At 42.2% G+C, this 16608-nt stretch overlaps 1 protein-coding gene across 3 annotated transcripts in view; it reads left to right on the top strand.

Annotated features, from left to right (window-relative positions):
- The window catches only part of LOC119478340 (electrogenic sodium bicarbonate cotransporter 1-like), a 37593-nt gene that overhangs the window by 3741 nt on the left and 17244 nt on the right, over positions 1–16608 (top strand). For 2 of the 3 annotated variants that reach the window (XM_037753017.1, XM_037753016.1), the window contains exons 2-8: positions 4451–4524; positions 5124–5300; positions 12541–12673; positions 14133–14293; positions 14381–14560; positions 14768–14863; positions 15410–15486. In XM_037753017.1, coding sequence (XP_037608945.1) covers positions 4451–4524; positions 5124–5300; positions 12541–12673; positions 14133–14293; positions 14381–14560; positions 14768–14863; positions 15410–15486 — 898 coding nt within the window. The remainder of the gene's footprint in view (positions 1–4450; positions 4525–5123; positions 5301–12540; positions 12674–14132; positions 14294–14380; positions 14561–14767; positions 14864–15409; positions 15487–16608) is intronic. The other variant, XM_037753018.1, reaches the window with a different exon arrangement.

The following is a 16608-nucleotide window of genomic DNA, read 5'->3' as shown; positions in this document are numbered from 1 at the left end:
AAATAGAATAAATAATATTAAATAAAATAAAAATAATTGCATGATAAATCCCAAACTACAGATAAAATAGGCTGATAAACATTACTATGTACAAATGGACAAATTGACTTGTGGTCATTTCTGTTTACATAAATCAAACTTTATGACATCATGCACTTTAGCTGATGGTGGAGCCAGTTTTAGCTGCTTTGTAGATTGGTAGAATAATACTAAATGTGTCATATAAACAGATTATGTTCTTCTGTAAAAAGTAACCATAAGTGTAGTGTAATGTAGAAACTAAAGAGTACAATATTTCCTTCTGAATTGTAGGGGAGTAGAAGTATAAAATGAAAACACTCAAGTACAGTACAACTACCTCAAAATAGACTTTTCCACCACTATTTTTCATAGATGCTAAATAATTAATATTGTTAGTTGCAGCCCTAAAATAACAAGTTACAAGTTACTAACTCTTTTCAGTATCACTCACCTATTGGCTATAAAAGGTTTGTACCTTCCTCAAAGTGGATTACAGAGTTAGAGTACTCATGCTGCTGCCTCTGTTCTCTCTGTCAGAGGTGATTTATACAGACACCTTTCAAGCCTTTCAAGTTTTGACTGTTTACCACCCAAACATTCACTTTTAAGGCTCCTAAATCATCTCTGTGCTGCGCTGGCTGTTCTGGGGGCACCCACCTTCCCTCGTGTTGAACCTGGCTGGTGGGATTGGGTGCGTCACGCTGTAAAGAGATGGGGATGATCCCTGATCCCCAGCAGCTGATCCCGGCTCCTCACGCACCGACAGGTTTATCCAGACTCCGTGAGGTCAACGAGAACAGAAGCGCAGCGAGAAGTTGGGAGATGAATGCGGCTGGTTGCTCTGACCCTCACCCAGGCTTTTGATTTTTATTAATCAGGCGGAGGAAGTTATAGCAGGAAATGAAAAAGAGGATCAAGAAGATTTCCTCTTTATGACGTGAATGGGGAGACATAGGATCTTATGTTTTCATTTACAAGATATGCATTTAGCCTCTGTTTAGCTTTCTGATTTTAACTTGATATTAAATGCTGAAGAGTACGTTTGAGTTTCTACACCTTGAAGCAACATTGCCTCGTTCTTTCTTCTACATTTCATTCAACTTTAAAGTGTCAGTAGGCAGAATATTTTGAATATCAGAATATCATCGGGCAAAAATTCCATTATAACCTTTCAGCATATTGTAATTCAAGTGTTGTGAGAGAAAACAACTAGACTTCTGCACCTCAACCGTGACGGGAGGCCTTCAATCACAGCTCATTTCAGAGAGAGCGTTCCTATTGGCTGTTCAGTCAACAGAGGCAGCTGTCAATCACTGGCGAACTCCGGTCAAACTAGGCAGCGCTGATCAAATATGAATCAATATTCTGTTACTGTAATGCCTATTTCTCGCCTCAAATATTTCCAGAAACATCATGTAGTGTACTGTTTAACTGTAAAATTAGAACGTTTGCTCCAGCTGGTGGGCGGTGCTTGGTATTTCTTCAACTGATATCAACATGGCTACCGGGTCGCAAACTTTCTCATTTCACAGCTAAACAGTACACTACAAGATATTTCTGAAGGCATTTGAGGCGAGAAATAGGCATTACAGTAACATAATATTGATTCATATTTGATCAGCGCTGCCTAGTTTGACCGTTTGGTCGGAGTTCACGAGTGATTGACAGCTGCTCAGAGACGGCAGACTCCAGATCAGCTCTGATTGGTTGCTTTTCTCCGATCTGTGAAATCCGGCAGATGTCATTAGGAGCACTGGAGGACACCTGAGGCACATGATATTTTTCAGATTACCTGTCTCATGCACTACTGTCAGAATATAGTGACTGGCCGTTTTATAAAAATAACTTTTTAAAAAATCACATTTGCTCCATTCTGCCTACTCCAGCTTTAAATCTTTTTGATTCGGCGCTCTGTTCAACCCGTAATCTTCTCCTGCATCCTGTCTGTGCTCCACCTGTGGAATGTTTCTCATCATGAGGGTCTCCCTGTCTGAGGCCTCCGTGTGGAGGGATTAACGTGGCTCCATATGCTATAACTATAGCTAGCAGTAAACCTGCAACATGAGCTTCCCTTTGCTCTCCTGTGTGGTTTGCACTATGATACATGACCTCCCTGCAGGCACACACACACACCATCACCAACTACCTGTTGCAGAGGTAAATGCTGCTAAACGGGGCTGTGCTCCTGGAGAGATCCTGTATATATGTGCAGTGTTTTGTGCAAGAACTAATTAGACTCCTCTCTGTCCACTGAGCACATTCTCAGAGACGGTTAATGAGGCTGTTTTTACGATAACCGGTCAAGTACAAGTTCTTCACACAAGAAAACAGTGTGACCGAAGTAACACCATGTAGCTGTCGGTATTTTCGGTACGCTCTGTCCTGAAGGGGAAGAAAAGAGCAGAACATGCAGAGAAATCTGGAGCCAAACGATATGATGGTGCCGTGTGGGAACTTGACCTCTCTCTCCTTTTTTTGTAAGCAACAATGGGCAACAAAAGGAGGGTATACAGGAGGTAATACGCTGTATTAGTATTGCTTGTAAACTTGGCACTGAGCCCGGCCCCTCCTATTCCTCCTCCTCCTCATCATCACTTGTTTGATCTCGGAGCTGGTGGATCAACATTACGTCCGCTATCAGCGCTGCGCTTCTATCTCTCTCAAGGGCAGATACCATATCCACAGGGGAAATTCAGATGAGCTCGCAGTGCAAGCGGAGGAACAAGTCGTATCCTTCCTGACTTTGTTTATTTAGTGCATTTATGTACACTGCTCCCATCCCCTCATTTTTTTGAATTGTCATCCCCAGTTGGGGATTGTCCAGTGGAAACTGTTGATAATGTTTATTGACATTCTTGATGCGCAATTAAAATCAAATATTTATATTTTTGTTGTTGTTTTAAACTCTTCTCATAAAGCAGTTGGTCAGATTAGCCACGGCAGACGGATTCCTAATTTGATACTGACACGCTTATGTAGTCCCAGACCAGTTTTAATCGATTGACTTGGACTAATCTGAACTGTCTGTGTCTCGAGATCGATAGAAATTAGACAAATATTCCCAGTGTAATGAAATATTAGCCTCCGTTGTTGTTTACTTTTTATAGTTAGAAGCCTGTATATTGTTGCCTTGTTTAGCTGTTTTTGGCAAAAGTGTATTCTGAGATTGGGGTTTGCCGAAACCATGTTTCATTGCCTGGAATAGTCCACACTTTGCTGAACTGGAGGAGCCACATTCCTCCCAACCTTTCAGGGAGATTGACACTTGATGATCAAGGAAAGGTCAAGTTCAGATGTCTCTGACATACGACCTTCTGTGTGCACTGGAAGATCAAAAATGACTGATTATGCAAATCTTACTGTGATAAAAGTGCTCTGCATCCACTCACTGAAGAAATTGAGCTATTAGAAAAAAATCCTGTTGTGTGCAGCATTGTGGGTTTATGGAAGGTCATATGTGGGCGATTACATCATCGAGAAATCAGAAATGCTAATGCACTTTAAAGCGTGCCAGGTTAACTGACTTTGAGGCCTTGTTATGCAGTTCTTCAGCATGTTTCTAAATGACAGTGAGTGTGGTGATGATTTTGATAGTGCTCTCGCTGTATCCTGTGGTTCGGCGGCCTTCTTTTGTTGTGTGCCAGTTAGAGGATGACGGGTGCAACACGAGCGAGAAATTGCTTGTCAGGCTAATATTCAGCAGCTGAATAAGACGCTGCAGACAACACAGTCTCACGGCAGTTTGTGAAATAGTCACAAAATGTAATCTATTTGATTCGTGTACATAGACATGAATTTCCGCTCCAGTCTTTTCAAAATAAAACTACTTAGTTAGGTTTAGGAATAGATCAACTTGATTAGGCTTAGGCAACAAAACTATTTCACGGTTTGGGTTTAAATAACTCCGGGAAGTGCTGTAACTTAAGTACAGAAGTTACATAACAAATTAATCAACTTGTGGTTTCACACAGGACACGAACAGCGTGTCTCCTGGGCAAAAGTCTTGTGTTTTGACCCACACATCCACCCCGACCTCGTCCCTAAAAAGTGTGAAATTCGTGTCTATGTACACGGATCAATATGTTAAATTCCGTGACTACTTCACAAACTGCTGTGCGACTGGGCTGTTGCAGAATAGGAGTCATTATCAGGATTTGTGTTTGCCTCTATTGGCTATAAAAGTGGGAGTTGAATAAAAACGCTGCATCGGTTTTTGGCCTGAAGGTTGAAAAATGATGCTGCTTAAACAGCTATTGATTTGAATTAATTTGTAGATTTGGTTGTCATTTGTTCTTAAACTTTTTAAGTATATAGTTAACTTTTTTAAGTATATTTCAAACATTTTATTAGACTCCTATAGTTGCAGGTATGTTCCATGCTGCCCTATGTGGTGATCCATATTGACTATTTCTTCTCTTTGTCCCTGTAGAGTGGAGGATGAGGCAGTCTTGGACAGAGGAGCGTCCTTTGTCAAACACGTCTGCGATGCAGAGGAAGTTGAAGGTAAGATCAGCGATGAATATCTAGCCGGCTCACCGTGCAGGTGAAAACTGTAGTCGTCACCTCTAGTGCTCCGCTCAGAGTTTGACATATTATATAAGATGAATAATGTCCACTTTAGCTTGACATTTCCGAACAGGAATATGTTAAGTGCTCTATTCCTGTCCAACCCTGGCTGTCCGCTAAAGCCACGTAATGTATCTCGAGACTCCCACATGCATTTTACTGAGACGTTTGCGTGTTTCATAAACCGCACAAAAGAGAAGCACGTCAGAGTTTGTTGGCAATCCTTGTATCTGTAAGTGTTCTCCCTCCCTCTCTGAGTGTCTCTCTAATGACTTCCTGGAGACAGTCAGTCATCATGAGCTGCTGTGTAGGAAGTAGTTGGCCTTTATTTGATTTCACAATTTGACTGACTGACTGCAAATCTTCCTGATTGTGAAATAAGCACCAATATCACTGAACCGATCACCACGGAAAAAAAAATTTGTGTGTCAAAACGGCCTCATGATAAGCAAACATTTCACACCACTGTGATTTCCTTGTAATTTTGAGCGTAATCTGACCTACATTCCCTCTATTGGATTGTTTTTTTGCGTCAGGTCACCACACTGTGTACATTGGTGTGCACGTTCCCAAGAGCTACCACCGGAGGAGACGCCACAGACGCAAGTCTAGCCACAAGGAGAAGCGGGAACGACCTGAACACAGCGCGGAAGGATACAAGTCGGATGGGGACTACGCAGACGAGTCCGCTACAAACATCCTCAAACCGCTCAGTGAGTTCTGATGAAAGCATCCAGTGTGTACACATTAGTAATGGTTTTATCACTCTGGAGATGTTGGGTGAAGTCCAGCAGCCTCCAGGATATCAGTTCTGTATAAGGAGGTAGGGTGGGGTGGGGCTGGGCGGGGCGGCAGCCAAGGAAGCAAAAGAACAAAATCTCCAGGCGGAAACCAACACTTGACAGAATTAGTGGAGCGAGGGAACAGGAACACGCTGAATACTAATCTGAAAATGACCCCGGATTGGCTTAAAGTGTGTAAAGTAAATACAAGAGGGGTATAATCTGTCACCTCGATGATTAACATGGTACTTTGTGGGATTTGTAAGGGAGGATTTTCAGAAGATAAAAAAAACTGTCAGATGAAGAAGTAGAAGAAGAGGCAGCACAAACGGGAAAATGTCAAAAGCGGGCCTAATATAGAGCTGCAGGGATGATGTATTTTTGTAGGCCAACCAGAAAGTTGGTGTCGCTCTGGTTCCCTCGACAAAAAGCCAATGGCATATTTCCATTGGGTTTTGGATTACTGCAGAAAATAAACTCTGTGGCAAACAAACGTCAATGATACTTGCACGTTTTGTTCAGCAAGATAATCTTCACAAAGTGTGAATGCCATCGGCAGAAGTAAAAAGCTAACGTTAGGCCATGAGAGAGAGTATACACAATGAAGCTGTAAACGTGGACGAGTCGGCGTGATGACGTTTAGTCGTCTCATTTAGCCACTTGTTAGCAACCCCCTTTTTGAAGACATGTAAAAGCTTCAAAATTCATGAGATGCACTGATGCATTTTATATCGTAGAACAAAACATTAGAATCTCTTAAGCTTGTGTTAACCACAAACCTTATTTCAGGCAAACAGCCCATTGACTTGAGGGAAGAGGAAGTGCTAAAATGCTAACTCATTTCCGGGGTTTAGTACTCATTCCTGCAGCACTCCAACAGCACTAAATGAATGATAATTCACGACATGGGTAGAGATGCAAAATGCACATTAAGAAGCACATTAAGATCGTTGTCAGTCTTCTTCCTGCTGTAGGAAATCTCACCAGATGTCTCTCCTTCTCCGTATAGAAGCTTAGGAAAGTGACATGGAACAACCATTAATCCCAAGATCGCTTTCTAGAACAGGAGGAATTATAATACCGAAAGGGTCTTTTAGATATAGGTCAGGTTTAACCCGTATGTCTCCTCCGTGTACAAGAGGAGACTTTTTTTTTATTTACACGGTTACACAGGTGGGAAAGCACTGAACAACTGTCAGTAAATGAGCCATATAATTGTACGGGGGATCTCAATGTGTTATCTCTGAAGACTCTTCTTGGGTGGGTCATTAAAAGAGTAGCAAACATTACAGGTTAAATAGCTATTTGCAAGACTTACAATTATCACACTAGTGGAATTCACCTTCAAATAGCACAGCCTGGAAACAGGCATTATGGGAGAGTGTTTACTCCCTGCTTTAGAGCTGGTGGAGGTAACCATTAAGGTCTCTCGAAAAATGTGTTGGAGATGGGAAAAGGCTGGGATTTACCTCCCAACTCATCAGGGCATGTGTGGACACTTACAGCAGCAGCACATACCTGAAGGTAAACTAAAGCAAATCAAGAATTATGAGATATCTCTGAGCTGGTAATTACAGTGATATCTGAAATAGACCATCACACGTTTAAATAAAGCTGGAGTGAGTCAAATATGTAGTAAAATGGTAACGCAGTTATAGCAGATGATTCACACGTGACACCATAAGGGAGCTTTAGGTTTTCTGGCAACTTGTGCAGACAAGCGTGCATTATGCAATAGGCTCTTTCTGTGGACATACAGAAGAGAAATCCAAAGGTTTTGTGCAACACTCTTTAGAGAGGGTAAACTGGTAGGACAGCAGATGCACCAGGAAACTCTAATGCATGCCAAAATAGTTTTTTAAAGGCCAAACGGGGACAGTGGTTGAGCGGAGGAGCCACAGAATTTATTGAAAAAAGACATATGTAATCATTTCCAAAATTCACAACATGTTTTTATCCAATGGAATATTCTGCTTCGATCCAGTTTTTTTTTTTCTTTCAAAAACAATTTTTTTACTGCAGTCAAACCACTGTTTGCTCTCCGGCTTGCATCACACAGGCGTGTTGAGAGGGTTTACTGCAAGACATGCAGTTAGTCAGGAGAGGTGTCATATTTTGCCAGAGGAAGCAAATATGTTGTTTCTTTACAAATCTTTTTTTATTGTTTTTTTTGCAGACATGACAAAGGTCATCAATCAAATGTAGGACATAACTCGGTGTCCGTGACATGAAATAAAAACAGAAAAAGGACCACCCATACCAGACCCATGTTGGTCTTGGTCACACAAAAGGGAAATAAATAAATAAATATAAAATAAAAAATAGTAATAAAATAAAAAATAGTAATAAAATAATTTTAAAAAGTAAATAAATAGAAAATAAAATAATAAAAGAGAGAAAAAATTCTATGAACTCAAATAATAGATTTAGCTTAAAAAAACAAAACGGGAAATAAAAAGGGTCTTAGGAAAGAAGTAGTGAAGATCCCTCTCTCCTCTCTTTCCCTGCTGCACTCAGGAAACAGTCAGTATCAGGAGTGACAGTAAGGACGTTGATATAGACCAGTAGAGCAAATATGATATTTCTGCAAAAGAATTGCTGAAGTATGAAGCTGGAGTTTATAGAGTACTAAGAATACCAACTCAACGTTGATTTTGCCGTTAATAGTATTTTGTTATATAGTGTTAAATTATTGTAGTTAGGTTATATTATTATGTAAGTGTATTTATTTATAATTAGTATATTTAATTGGGTTTATACGTTAAACTGCAGTATTAACAGTCAATATCTTGTTCAAATTTGCCGTTCTTTAAGGTCCTATTAGGCAAATTTGAGGGCGTGCCAAAATAGTCGCTAGGCAGGTATTATGCGAATGTATTGCTTGGTGACATCACCACCTTACGGAAGAAAAGGCAGGACTTCAAGCGAGGCGTTTCAGGCCGTTCATGAGCAGTGTTTCTGTGGGGGAGAGTAACTCCTTTTGGCGTGGACTTTGTAACTTTGCAGACCTTTTACATGCATAAAAAAGAATATAACACCATAAAGGAAAGGGAATAAAAGCATAATAGGTCCTCTTTAATGTCGTTATTTTTTTTATTTATTTATTTAAGTATTGGTTTTGCATCGGTATCAGAAAAAAACCCAAACGATACCCAACCCTAGTGATTGCTTGGCTCCAGTAATTGTGGGAGAAAATTAGCAAAAATCAAAGGTCAGAGAGAACTGGATGCTTCTAACTGGATTTGGGAGATTAGATTGTACTTGACACTGTGTGGTACGGATCAGGGTGGGACCGCAGGGGAGGCATCAGGAATTTACCTCATTATTATTTTGTTTTTTTTAATATATGCAGCAGCAGCTGTTACAGTCTGCTGTTGTGACATGATTGTTCACTCAACATTTATTCAGTTACACACAGGTTTCGGTTTATACAAATAGGATGCAGACCAGTAGAGATGAGAGCGTCGAGGCATCTACGTGGATCTTATCAGTTCAGTATTAAGAACATCATCCCTCTTCTCGTCCTCCGCAGCACCTTGGATGTGTTTACTTACCTACGATCACACCTTCTCTCCATCATGCCGGCATCGCACTAAGCTGTCAGTTAACAAACTCCACGCAGCAGACAAGCAGTTGAGTAATCCTCTCACGCTGCCTGCTAGCTGCTCTGACGCTGTAATCCTCCTCTCGTTACACCTCATGCTCAGGTGTGCACCAGCCTGTGTGCTTAGTCATCTGATGGTGCCGTGATATGATATGATAAGAGTTTTGCAATGGAACCTTATCACCAATCAGACTTTTCAAATATTGCAAATCTCTTCTGTAGGGCTGGAGCAAGTTCTTAAAATGTGAAAATACTCAGAACTTAAGTATTTAATTCACACATGAGTATACAAAAATAGGCTTTACCATGTGGTTATTTGATATTGAATATTTATTTATTGAATTACCAGAAAAAAATGCTGTATCGTGATATATATCGTTATCGAGATATCAGAATCAGATTGATCTTTATTGTCATTATACTATATACTGTACAGTGAAATTTCGCAGGCTTCTCTCGTTGTAGTTAAGAATAAAAACAAGTAAATAAAAGCAGTGATTAAAAAGAGCAAAGAGCAAATCGTTGTGGTCTTAAACGTCCTCTGTCTACCCTGTAGCATTGTATGTGTGTATGGTCCAAACATGGCATTAACAGTGTTAATGGCTCATCCATAGAATCAGACTGTAAATCATCAGGCGGGCAGGCGGGTGGGTAGGCGGGCGGCGACAGAAGTGGAGCCAAACACGGCAGCGGGTTTGAAACTGAACTATGGTCCACTTTAAGTGCCCCACACAAACAGACACTACTTTCTCATCCGACGGTATCTCTGCTGAGGATCTGAACTGTAAACAGTCTGGTATGGTTGAGTGAGAGGACAGACCGTACTGTATGATGAAGCTACAGCTACTGTTGGGATAAACATTGGTCTCCTGTTGAGCAGTAAACCACTTCAGTGATCCCCTACAACAATTTTCATATTGCATTTTTGTCCTTTTTATTTAGTGAGAGGACATGTTGCTTCTTGCTAACCTGTCTTTATCCTTCTACCGTCCCTTAACAATCCGACTGGAGTCAAGATATGGTGGGAATCCATTGATACCAAGCGTGTCATGCCATCATTTTGGTGAGGAAAAACTGGCATAGTGATTTTCAAAGGGGTCCCTTGACCTTTGACCTCAAGATATGTGAATGAAAGTGATTTCTATGTGTACCCACAAGCCTTTACCTTTACAGAGATACCTACTTTATGTTAATCCCATGCAGTTTTGGGCAAAAAACATGAAGTTTTTTGCATGTAGTATAAATGTGTTATTTTCGCCTATTCTCAAAATTATGTATTTGAATATTTCTGCATACTGGGGTCCCTAAACAGTCTTGTAATTACTTAAATTGGGTATCACTGTAAAGCTGAAACTCTTGTGGATCCAATGAGCCCAACTGTATTCATGTGTGATGATGTTAGTCCCTATAGTAGCCATTTAATTGTAGTGAAACCATTTTTTTAAAACTTGACGTCACTGTATAAAATGACCTGTGGTGACCTCTAGGATAATCACAGCCTCATGAAACTTTACAGCCACAAACTAGAGACGTAGAGCATTCAGAGGATGGATGGCTTTCCTAGCTAGATTGACAATAAGGGGGTTTCTGAGAAGTTTCCAGAACAGAAGTGCTCGCCATCCAATCGCTGAAAAATGCAATTCTTGCAGAAATCTCCAAATGTCAAAAGCTTTTGAAACCAAATCACAGCATGGCTTTTTCTATGGTGTTCCTCAAGGTCTTGTTGTCTTAATGTGTTTTTTAAAAGAGATTATTGACTTATTATCTACCCTTGAACATCCCCTACCTCTCTAAAAAAGGGGGGTGGACTGGTGTTAAGGGGTTAACTCTTCTGCTCCCACCACCATGAGCTCACGGTGAGTCATGTGTCCTTTCAAATGAGTTCCCTAAAAGCAGCAGCATGTGTAGAAATGTCGAGGTGAGGGTGTGTCAGAGTTTGATGTGTGCGTTCAGGCTGACATGTGTCAGACAACAAAAGCCCCGAATCAAAACACACACTAGAGAGTGCAAACAGAGCCCTCCACTTGTTGGATTTTCCGCTGTTTTGCCCTCCATCTATAATCCCCATAAATCCTGTTGACTCTGGCAAAACCCTGTGGAGCAGTCCACTTAAAAGTTGTGTGCAACCACAACAAAGGTCTGGTTTTCATTGATAACACCGGTTGTGAGACTTAAGAGGTGAGTGGTGTTGTGTACACCGTGTGGCGTCGATGAGCGTCTCGTTTTAAAAGTCAGTTGTCTGTAAGTGGGCCAGACGGCAGAAAGGCCCCGTGGCCATGAGGAACAACTGAAAGATCTCTTGTGTTTGTGTTTTGGGGCCGCCGGGAGGATGACGTCGGTGTGTGTGTGTGCGTCACACAATAATGCTGATACACCAGATGGAGAGACACTGTTTCCAGTGTTTCCAAGCCATTGATCTTGACCTTCATGCGGCTTGACATTTAGATTCCCTCACTAAAGTAGAAGCAACTGTACTAGTTTAAAAACAACCATCCTAAATTAAGCTCAGTGCTGGGATTAAGAGGTTACAGGCACTGTTACGAGGAGGTACCACCTGTGGAGTGCTGGCCAGGACAGTGTATCAAGAAAAGCTCTTGTGATTTACCACTTAACCTCCACTTTGCCTCGGCACAGCACAGTTGCACAACTTTCCTAGAAGTGTTAACAAGGATAAATCGTGCTTCTTGCAATAGACAACCCACTATATCCATTTAACTTTATCTGTGAATCCCGAGGTCATAGCTACCTCTATAATTTCTAAAGGGAAGGATGAGCATTTCCAAGCGACTAATCCGTCACGTCAGTTTTGTTTTGATGCATATCTTGCATAGCGTACCTTTCTCAGAAGGAAGTCAAAGGGAAAGTTCTTCCTCGTGAGGGTGTGTCGTCAAAGTATTTCCTTCCAGCTTAAATACCTGTGCTATGTTTCATGGGTTCAAGTCGGTCATGCTGTATAGAGAGGTTGTTTTTTTACCTTCTCTGCAGATCGATATGGCCAGAAATAGACACGCAATAGACGCCTGCATTCCTTTTACACGTCTACATCCCTGTTTGCCCAAAAACACACGTACGCCTTTTGATTTGCAGATTAATGACTAGTTATAGTTGATCATTGTTGATTTTATCATTCCTTGAGACTATACAATTCACTGCTATTGTTCTGCCAGTGAGATGTACTGTGAGTGTGTGACTTCCAGGAACTTATTTGCAGAGATGAAACTAAAATGTTCCGGGAAATATAGCAGCGTAAAGCCCGACTATATCTCGTCTGACGGAAACACCTTGTGATCACCTTTTGTGTGTCATTCTAACAGATGTGTCATTGTATAAACACTCCCTGATTATATAATTGCTCTGAAACATGTCTTAATGAACAACTATTTAAAAGATGTGTTATGTAACTGTGTGTTACCTCCGGTTAATTCATGCACAGCCAATGTGACGTTGCGTGATATGTGCTGCATCATCTATCACATATTGTATCATCTTTATCAACGTCCAGAGGGCTGCAATCTTTGTTGAAAGTTTGTCTTTCTTGCTTCCTAACTTGGTTCTTTCTCCCTGCAGTTTCTCCAGCTGAGAGGATCCGGTTTATCCTGGGAGAGGAGGACGATGGTCCGCCGCCTCCTCAGCTCTTCACCGAGCTGGACGAGCTGCTGTCTGTGGACGGGCAGGAGATGGAGTGGAAGGAGACAGCCAGGTGAGCCTTAAGCCAGGCATGCAATCTGTCAACCACCCACCCTTTTTTTTTTATATATTAAGCGCCATGGGCAGTGTAGTCAATACATTTCCTGTTTCACAGTCAGCGGAACACAGTCACTTGTGAATAATCGCGTTTTGTATGTGTAGGGAAATAGGCTGTACTCCCAGTGAACTCCCAGTCTGCGGTTATCTGATAGAGATCTGTAGTACCTGCCTCTGTGAGAGCAGGAAAAGACCGAAACTCCCACATGAACAGAACAAGACTGAATGTTACAGCCAGCTCTGGAGCACATTACATTTGGGCATCATTAAAGGGAACCTATAATCCTTTTTCCCTTTCCTTTAGTGTGTTTTTTGTGCATGTAAAAGGTCTTCAAGTTATAAGTCCACTCCAAAGAGAGAAACTCTCCCCCACAGAAACACTGCTCCTGAAAAGCCGTCATTGAAGTCCTGCTTTTCTCCCGTAACGTGGTGATGTCACCAAGTAACACATTTGCATAATACCTACCTAGCGGATAGTTTTTTGAACATTAAAGCATGTTAACATGTTCTAGTAGAAACCCAAAATACAAGTATGCACCTGAAAATAAGCACCATAGGTCCTCTTTAAACTGTTTAATGGTTCCCAAGGTTAATGTCCAAAGAGGCTTTTACATAGTTCTGTAAAGTCTACATTGTCTTCTCTTTTTATTCTTTGTGATAGAGGAAGCTGTGGTCAAATTGAGATAGTTTAAAGTGAGTCAGTGAAAGGCTCATTATGCCACAGATAGGCTAGCAAAGGCACCGCCACAGCAATCTTTTTGGGAAGGGAAAGAAGGGGTTGCATGAAAGGGAAGATAAACGAACTCCTCGGGGTCAACAGTGGCCGGGCTCGTTTCCTAGTAAGACGTGTGGACCAAAGCCAGAGGGATACTCTATCCCCAGAGGAAACCCCATCCTCAGGCCTCAGGGAGAATGGCTCTTTTGTAGCGCTGACATGTGAGGCGTTATTATTAAAACCAATCCTTGTCCTGAGCCTTACCTTCGAGGCTGAGCTTCATCCACGGTAGTAACATTTAGCCATGATGGTGTGGTACAAAAGACTGTCGCCACTCCAGCATGCCATGCAGTTTTCTCAAGTCTAGTGATTTATTTTCTTTTTCCACACTGTCCTGCATCCCCTATTCTTCCCTTTAGGAACCGTGACCAATTGACAACACCGTGGGGCTGTTATGTAAAGAAAAGAGAACCTATCTTGTCTCCTTTTGTTTGTTGCCTGTATTTGTTCATAAACTTATTAAGCCACTGTTACGTACATTTAGATATAGTGTGTAGTGACCTTTTACCTTCAGGAAACTGTTTGTGTATACTCGTTTTTTCTCACTTGCGCCTTTTCAGAAAGTTTACCGGCAAGGTCTAACACAGCAGTAAATACATCTCAACACTCTCCCTATGTCTTTTTGTCCTCTCCTTTCTAGGTGGATCAAGTTTGAGGAGAAGGTGGAGGCGGGCGGCGAGCGCTGGAGCAAGCCTCATGTGGCCACGCTGTCCTTGCACAGCCTGATGGAGCTCAAATCGTGCATCGAGAAGGGCACCATCATGCTGGAACTGGAGGCCACCACGCTGCCGCAGGTTGTCGGTAAGCGACCAGAATACGGGCACACACTTCAATAAATATTTTGAAGAATCCGAGGGTGACTCGATGTCGTGATCTTCAATCTAACAGAGACGATCATCGACAGCCAGATTGAGACGGGTCAGCTGAAGGCCGAACAGAAGGAGAAGGTCATGTACACGCTGCTACGGAGGCATCGCCACCAGACCAAGAAGTCCAACCTGCGCTCCCTCGCCGACATTGGAAAGAGTGTTTCCAGTGCAAGTAGGCTGTTTACCAACCAGGAGAATGGTAATGCAAAACCAGCATTTATTTCTAATCCCTCTTAACCCAAACTATTCCACTTTTATTCTCTCTCTGATTTCTCATTTCTGATGTGAACACTAACCACTGTTGTAGATTTTTCTTTTCCTTCCCAACCTTATTTTCCTTGTCTTTTTTTCCTTCTCTTTGGGTGCTATCCTGTCTCTGACCTTGTGCATCTGGGGTGTGTTATAGCCCGCAACCCCCTCGAGCACCCTGTGCCTTATTTAAGCCCACAACCCCCAGAGGAGCCATTTGAGGTCACGAGGAGCTCCAGCATGGGATACCTCTGTAAGTGAGGTCGCAGCACAGTTGGAACATGCTCCCATGTAGCAGCTTTGAGATTCCCAGTTGAGCTCTCCCTTCAGTCCCTTTAAAAAAAGCTGGATGTGTGTTTATTCAGCGCTACAAACTTAGATGGAATAGCTTCACTCATTAACTCCCCAATGTACTTAACTAAATATTTATTTGGCAACAGAAAGCTAACATGCTTTCGACTCTGTTCTCTGACATCGTCCGTAAATGGACCATATCAAGTTCCAAAGTTTACATTCTCACTCATTTGCCAATAGTTGTCTAAGCGTGTTTCTGCTGACGCGCAGAAGCAGTCTCTCTCTGGAGCGTCTGAATGAATGACCATCTGGCATTAGTCCTAAAGCTTAAGCCTTGCCACATTTAGCTGTAGGTCCTGAGTTTTCTGGCTCTCTCTCCGTGTACTTTCCTTGTGCCTTTCTTTTCTGGGATTCGTCTTGGTCCTCATCCAAAAGTGTCTCATTTTTAAGCTCTGCTTTCTCACCTGGCCTCGTTTGATCCCAATGTTGTGTTACCTCACTGCAGGTAGCCCGACTACCGCCCACAGAAACCTCACCTCCAACAGCCTGAGTGACTTCTCTGACAAACCAGAGAAGGATCAGGTAATCCGTCTTGTGTAGATTCATGCAACCTCATAATAGATTAAACTTAAAGGGATAGTTTGGGTGTTTTGAAGTGGGGTTATGTGAGGTACTTTTCCGTGGTAGGTGTATTACCTACAGTAGATGACGGTCGGCACGCCCCCAGCTTGGAGAAACAGACAGGAGCAATTTAGGTGTACGCTATATGTAGAATATATTCACCGCTTTATCTTGCCATCAGACAGCCCTTTCCGACAGACAACGGAACTGAAAGTGAAACTTATCTGTGCTCTCTCCAAAGCCAGCAGGCTCAGATGACCAAAAACAGTATAGATGCGTTTCACTTTCAGTTCAGTTCGCTGTCAGAATATATTCTAAATATAGCGTACACTTAAACGGATATCACATTTTTAAAGGGAGCCTTTTTTTTGGGTGGCTAAAATCAATTTTTCTGCCGTCCCCGTCCACGGCACTGTATTGCTTTGCTCCGGTGTCGGTGCTCCTGTCTGGGGCCACGCCGACCGTCATCTAAATGTAAATCCAATTTTATCGTCGCACAGTGAAGCTACTGCATTTAACCCATCGTAGTATATTAGGAACAGAGGATAGCTACTACAGTGCCCGGGGAGCAGTTTTTTTCAGGAGGCGAACTGGCACCTCTCCAGCTTCCAGTCCACACTCCATACTTGGTCTGTGCGGGGACTTGAACCGGCGACCCTTCAATTCTCAAGCCAAGTCCCAACGGACTGAGCTACTAAGTAATACATCTACTAAGCACGAGTACCTCATACAACCCCGCTTCAAAACACACAAACTATCCCTTTAAGGTCTCCATTCACAAAGCGGCGCTATGCAGGGTCATGTGTTGGACTGTGTGTGTGTGCATGAGCTGGTAGATAAGACCCCCGGGCGCTCTCTCTCTCTGCTCACAACAAAAGCTCACTGTCTCCCGTCTTTGTCCTGTGAGTTTCTATCATCCACACATGCAGTTTCTCTGTCATGACTCATGAAGGAGTAGTAATTTGGCTGTGTGTGTTCTACAGATACGCGGCACGTAGATAAAAAAGCTCACAGTTAAACTGTACCAGCTGGAATTACGCTCCAGCAGCAGTTCATGAAAGTGTAAATTTGTCAAAAAATTTG

Source organism: Sebastes umbrosus, chromosome 19 (genome assembly GCF_015220745.1).
Source record: "Sebastes umbrosus isolate fSebUmb1 chromosome 19, fSebUmb1.pri, whole genome shotgun sequence".
In the NCBI taxonomy this organism is placed as follows: domain Eukaryota; kingdom Metazoa; phylum Chordata; class Actinopteri; order Perciformes; family Sebastidae; genus Sebastes; species Sebastes umbrosus.
This window is presented reverse-complemented; position numbering and strand designations above follow the sequence as displayed.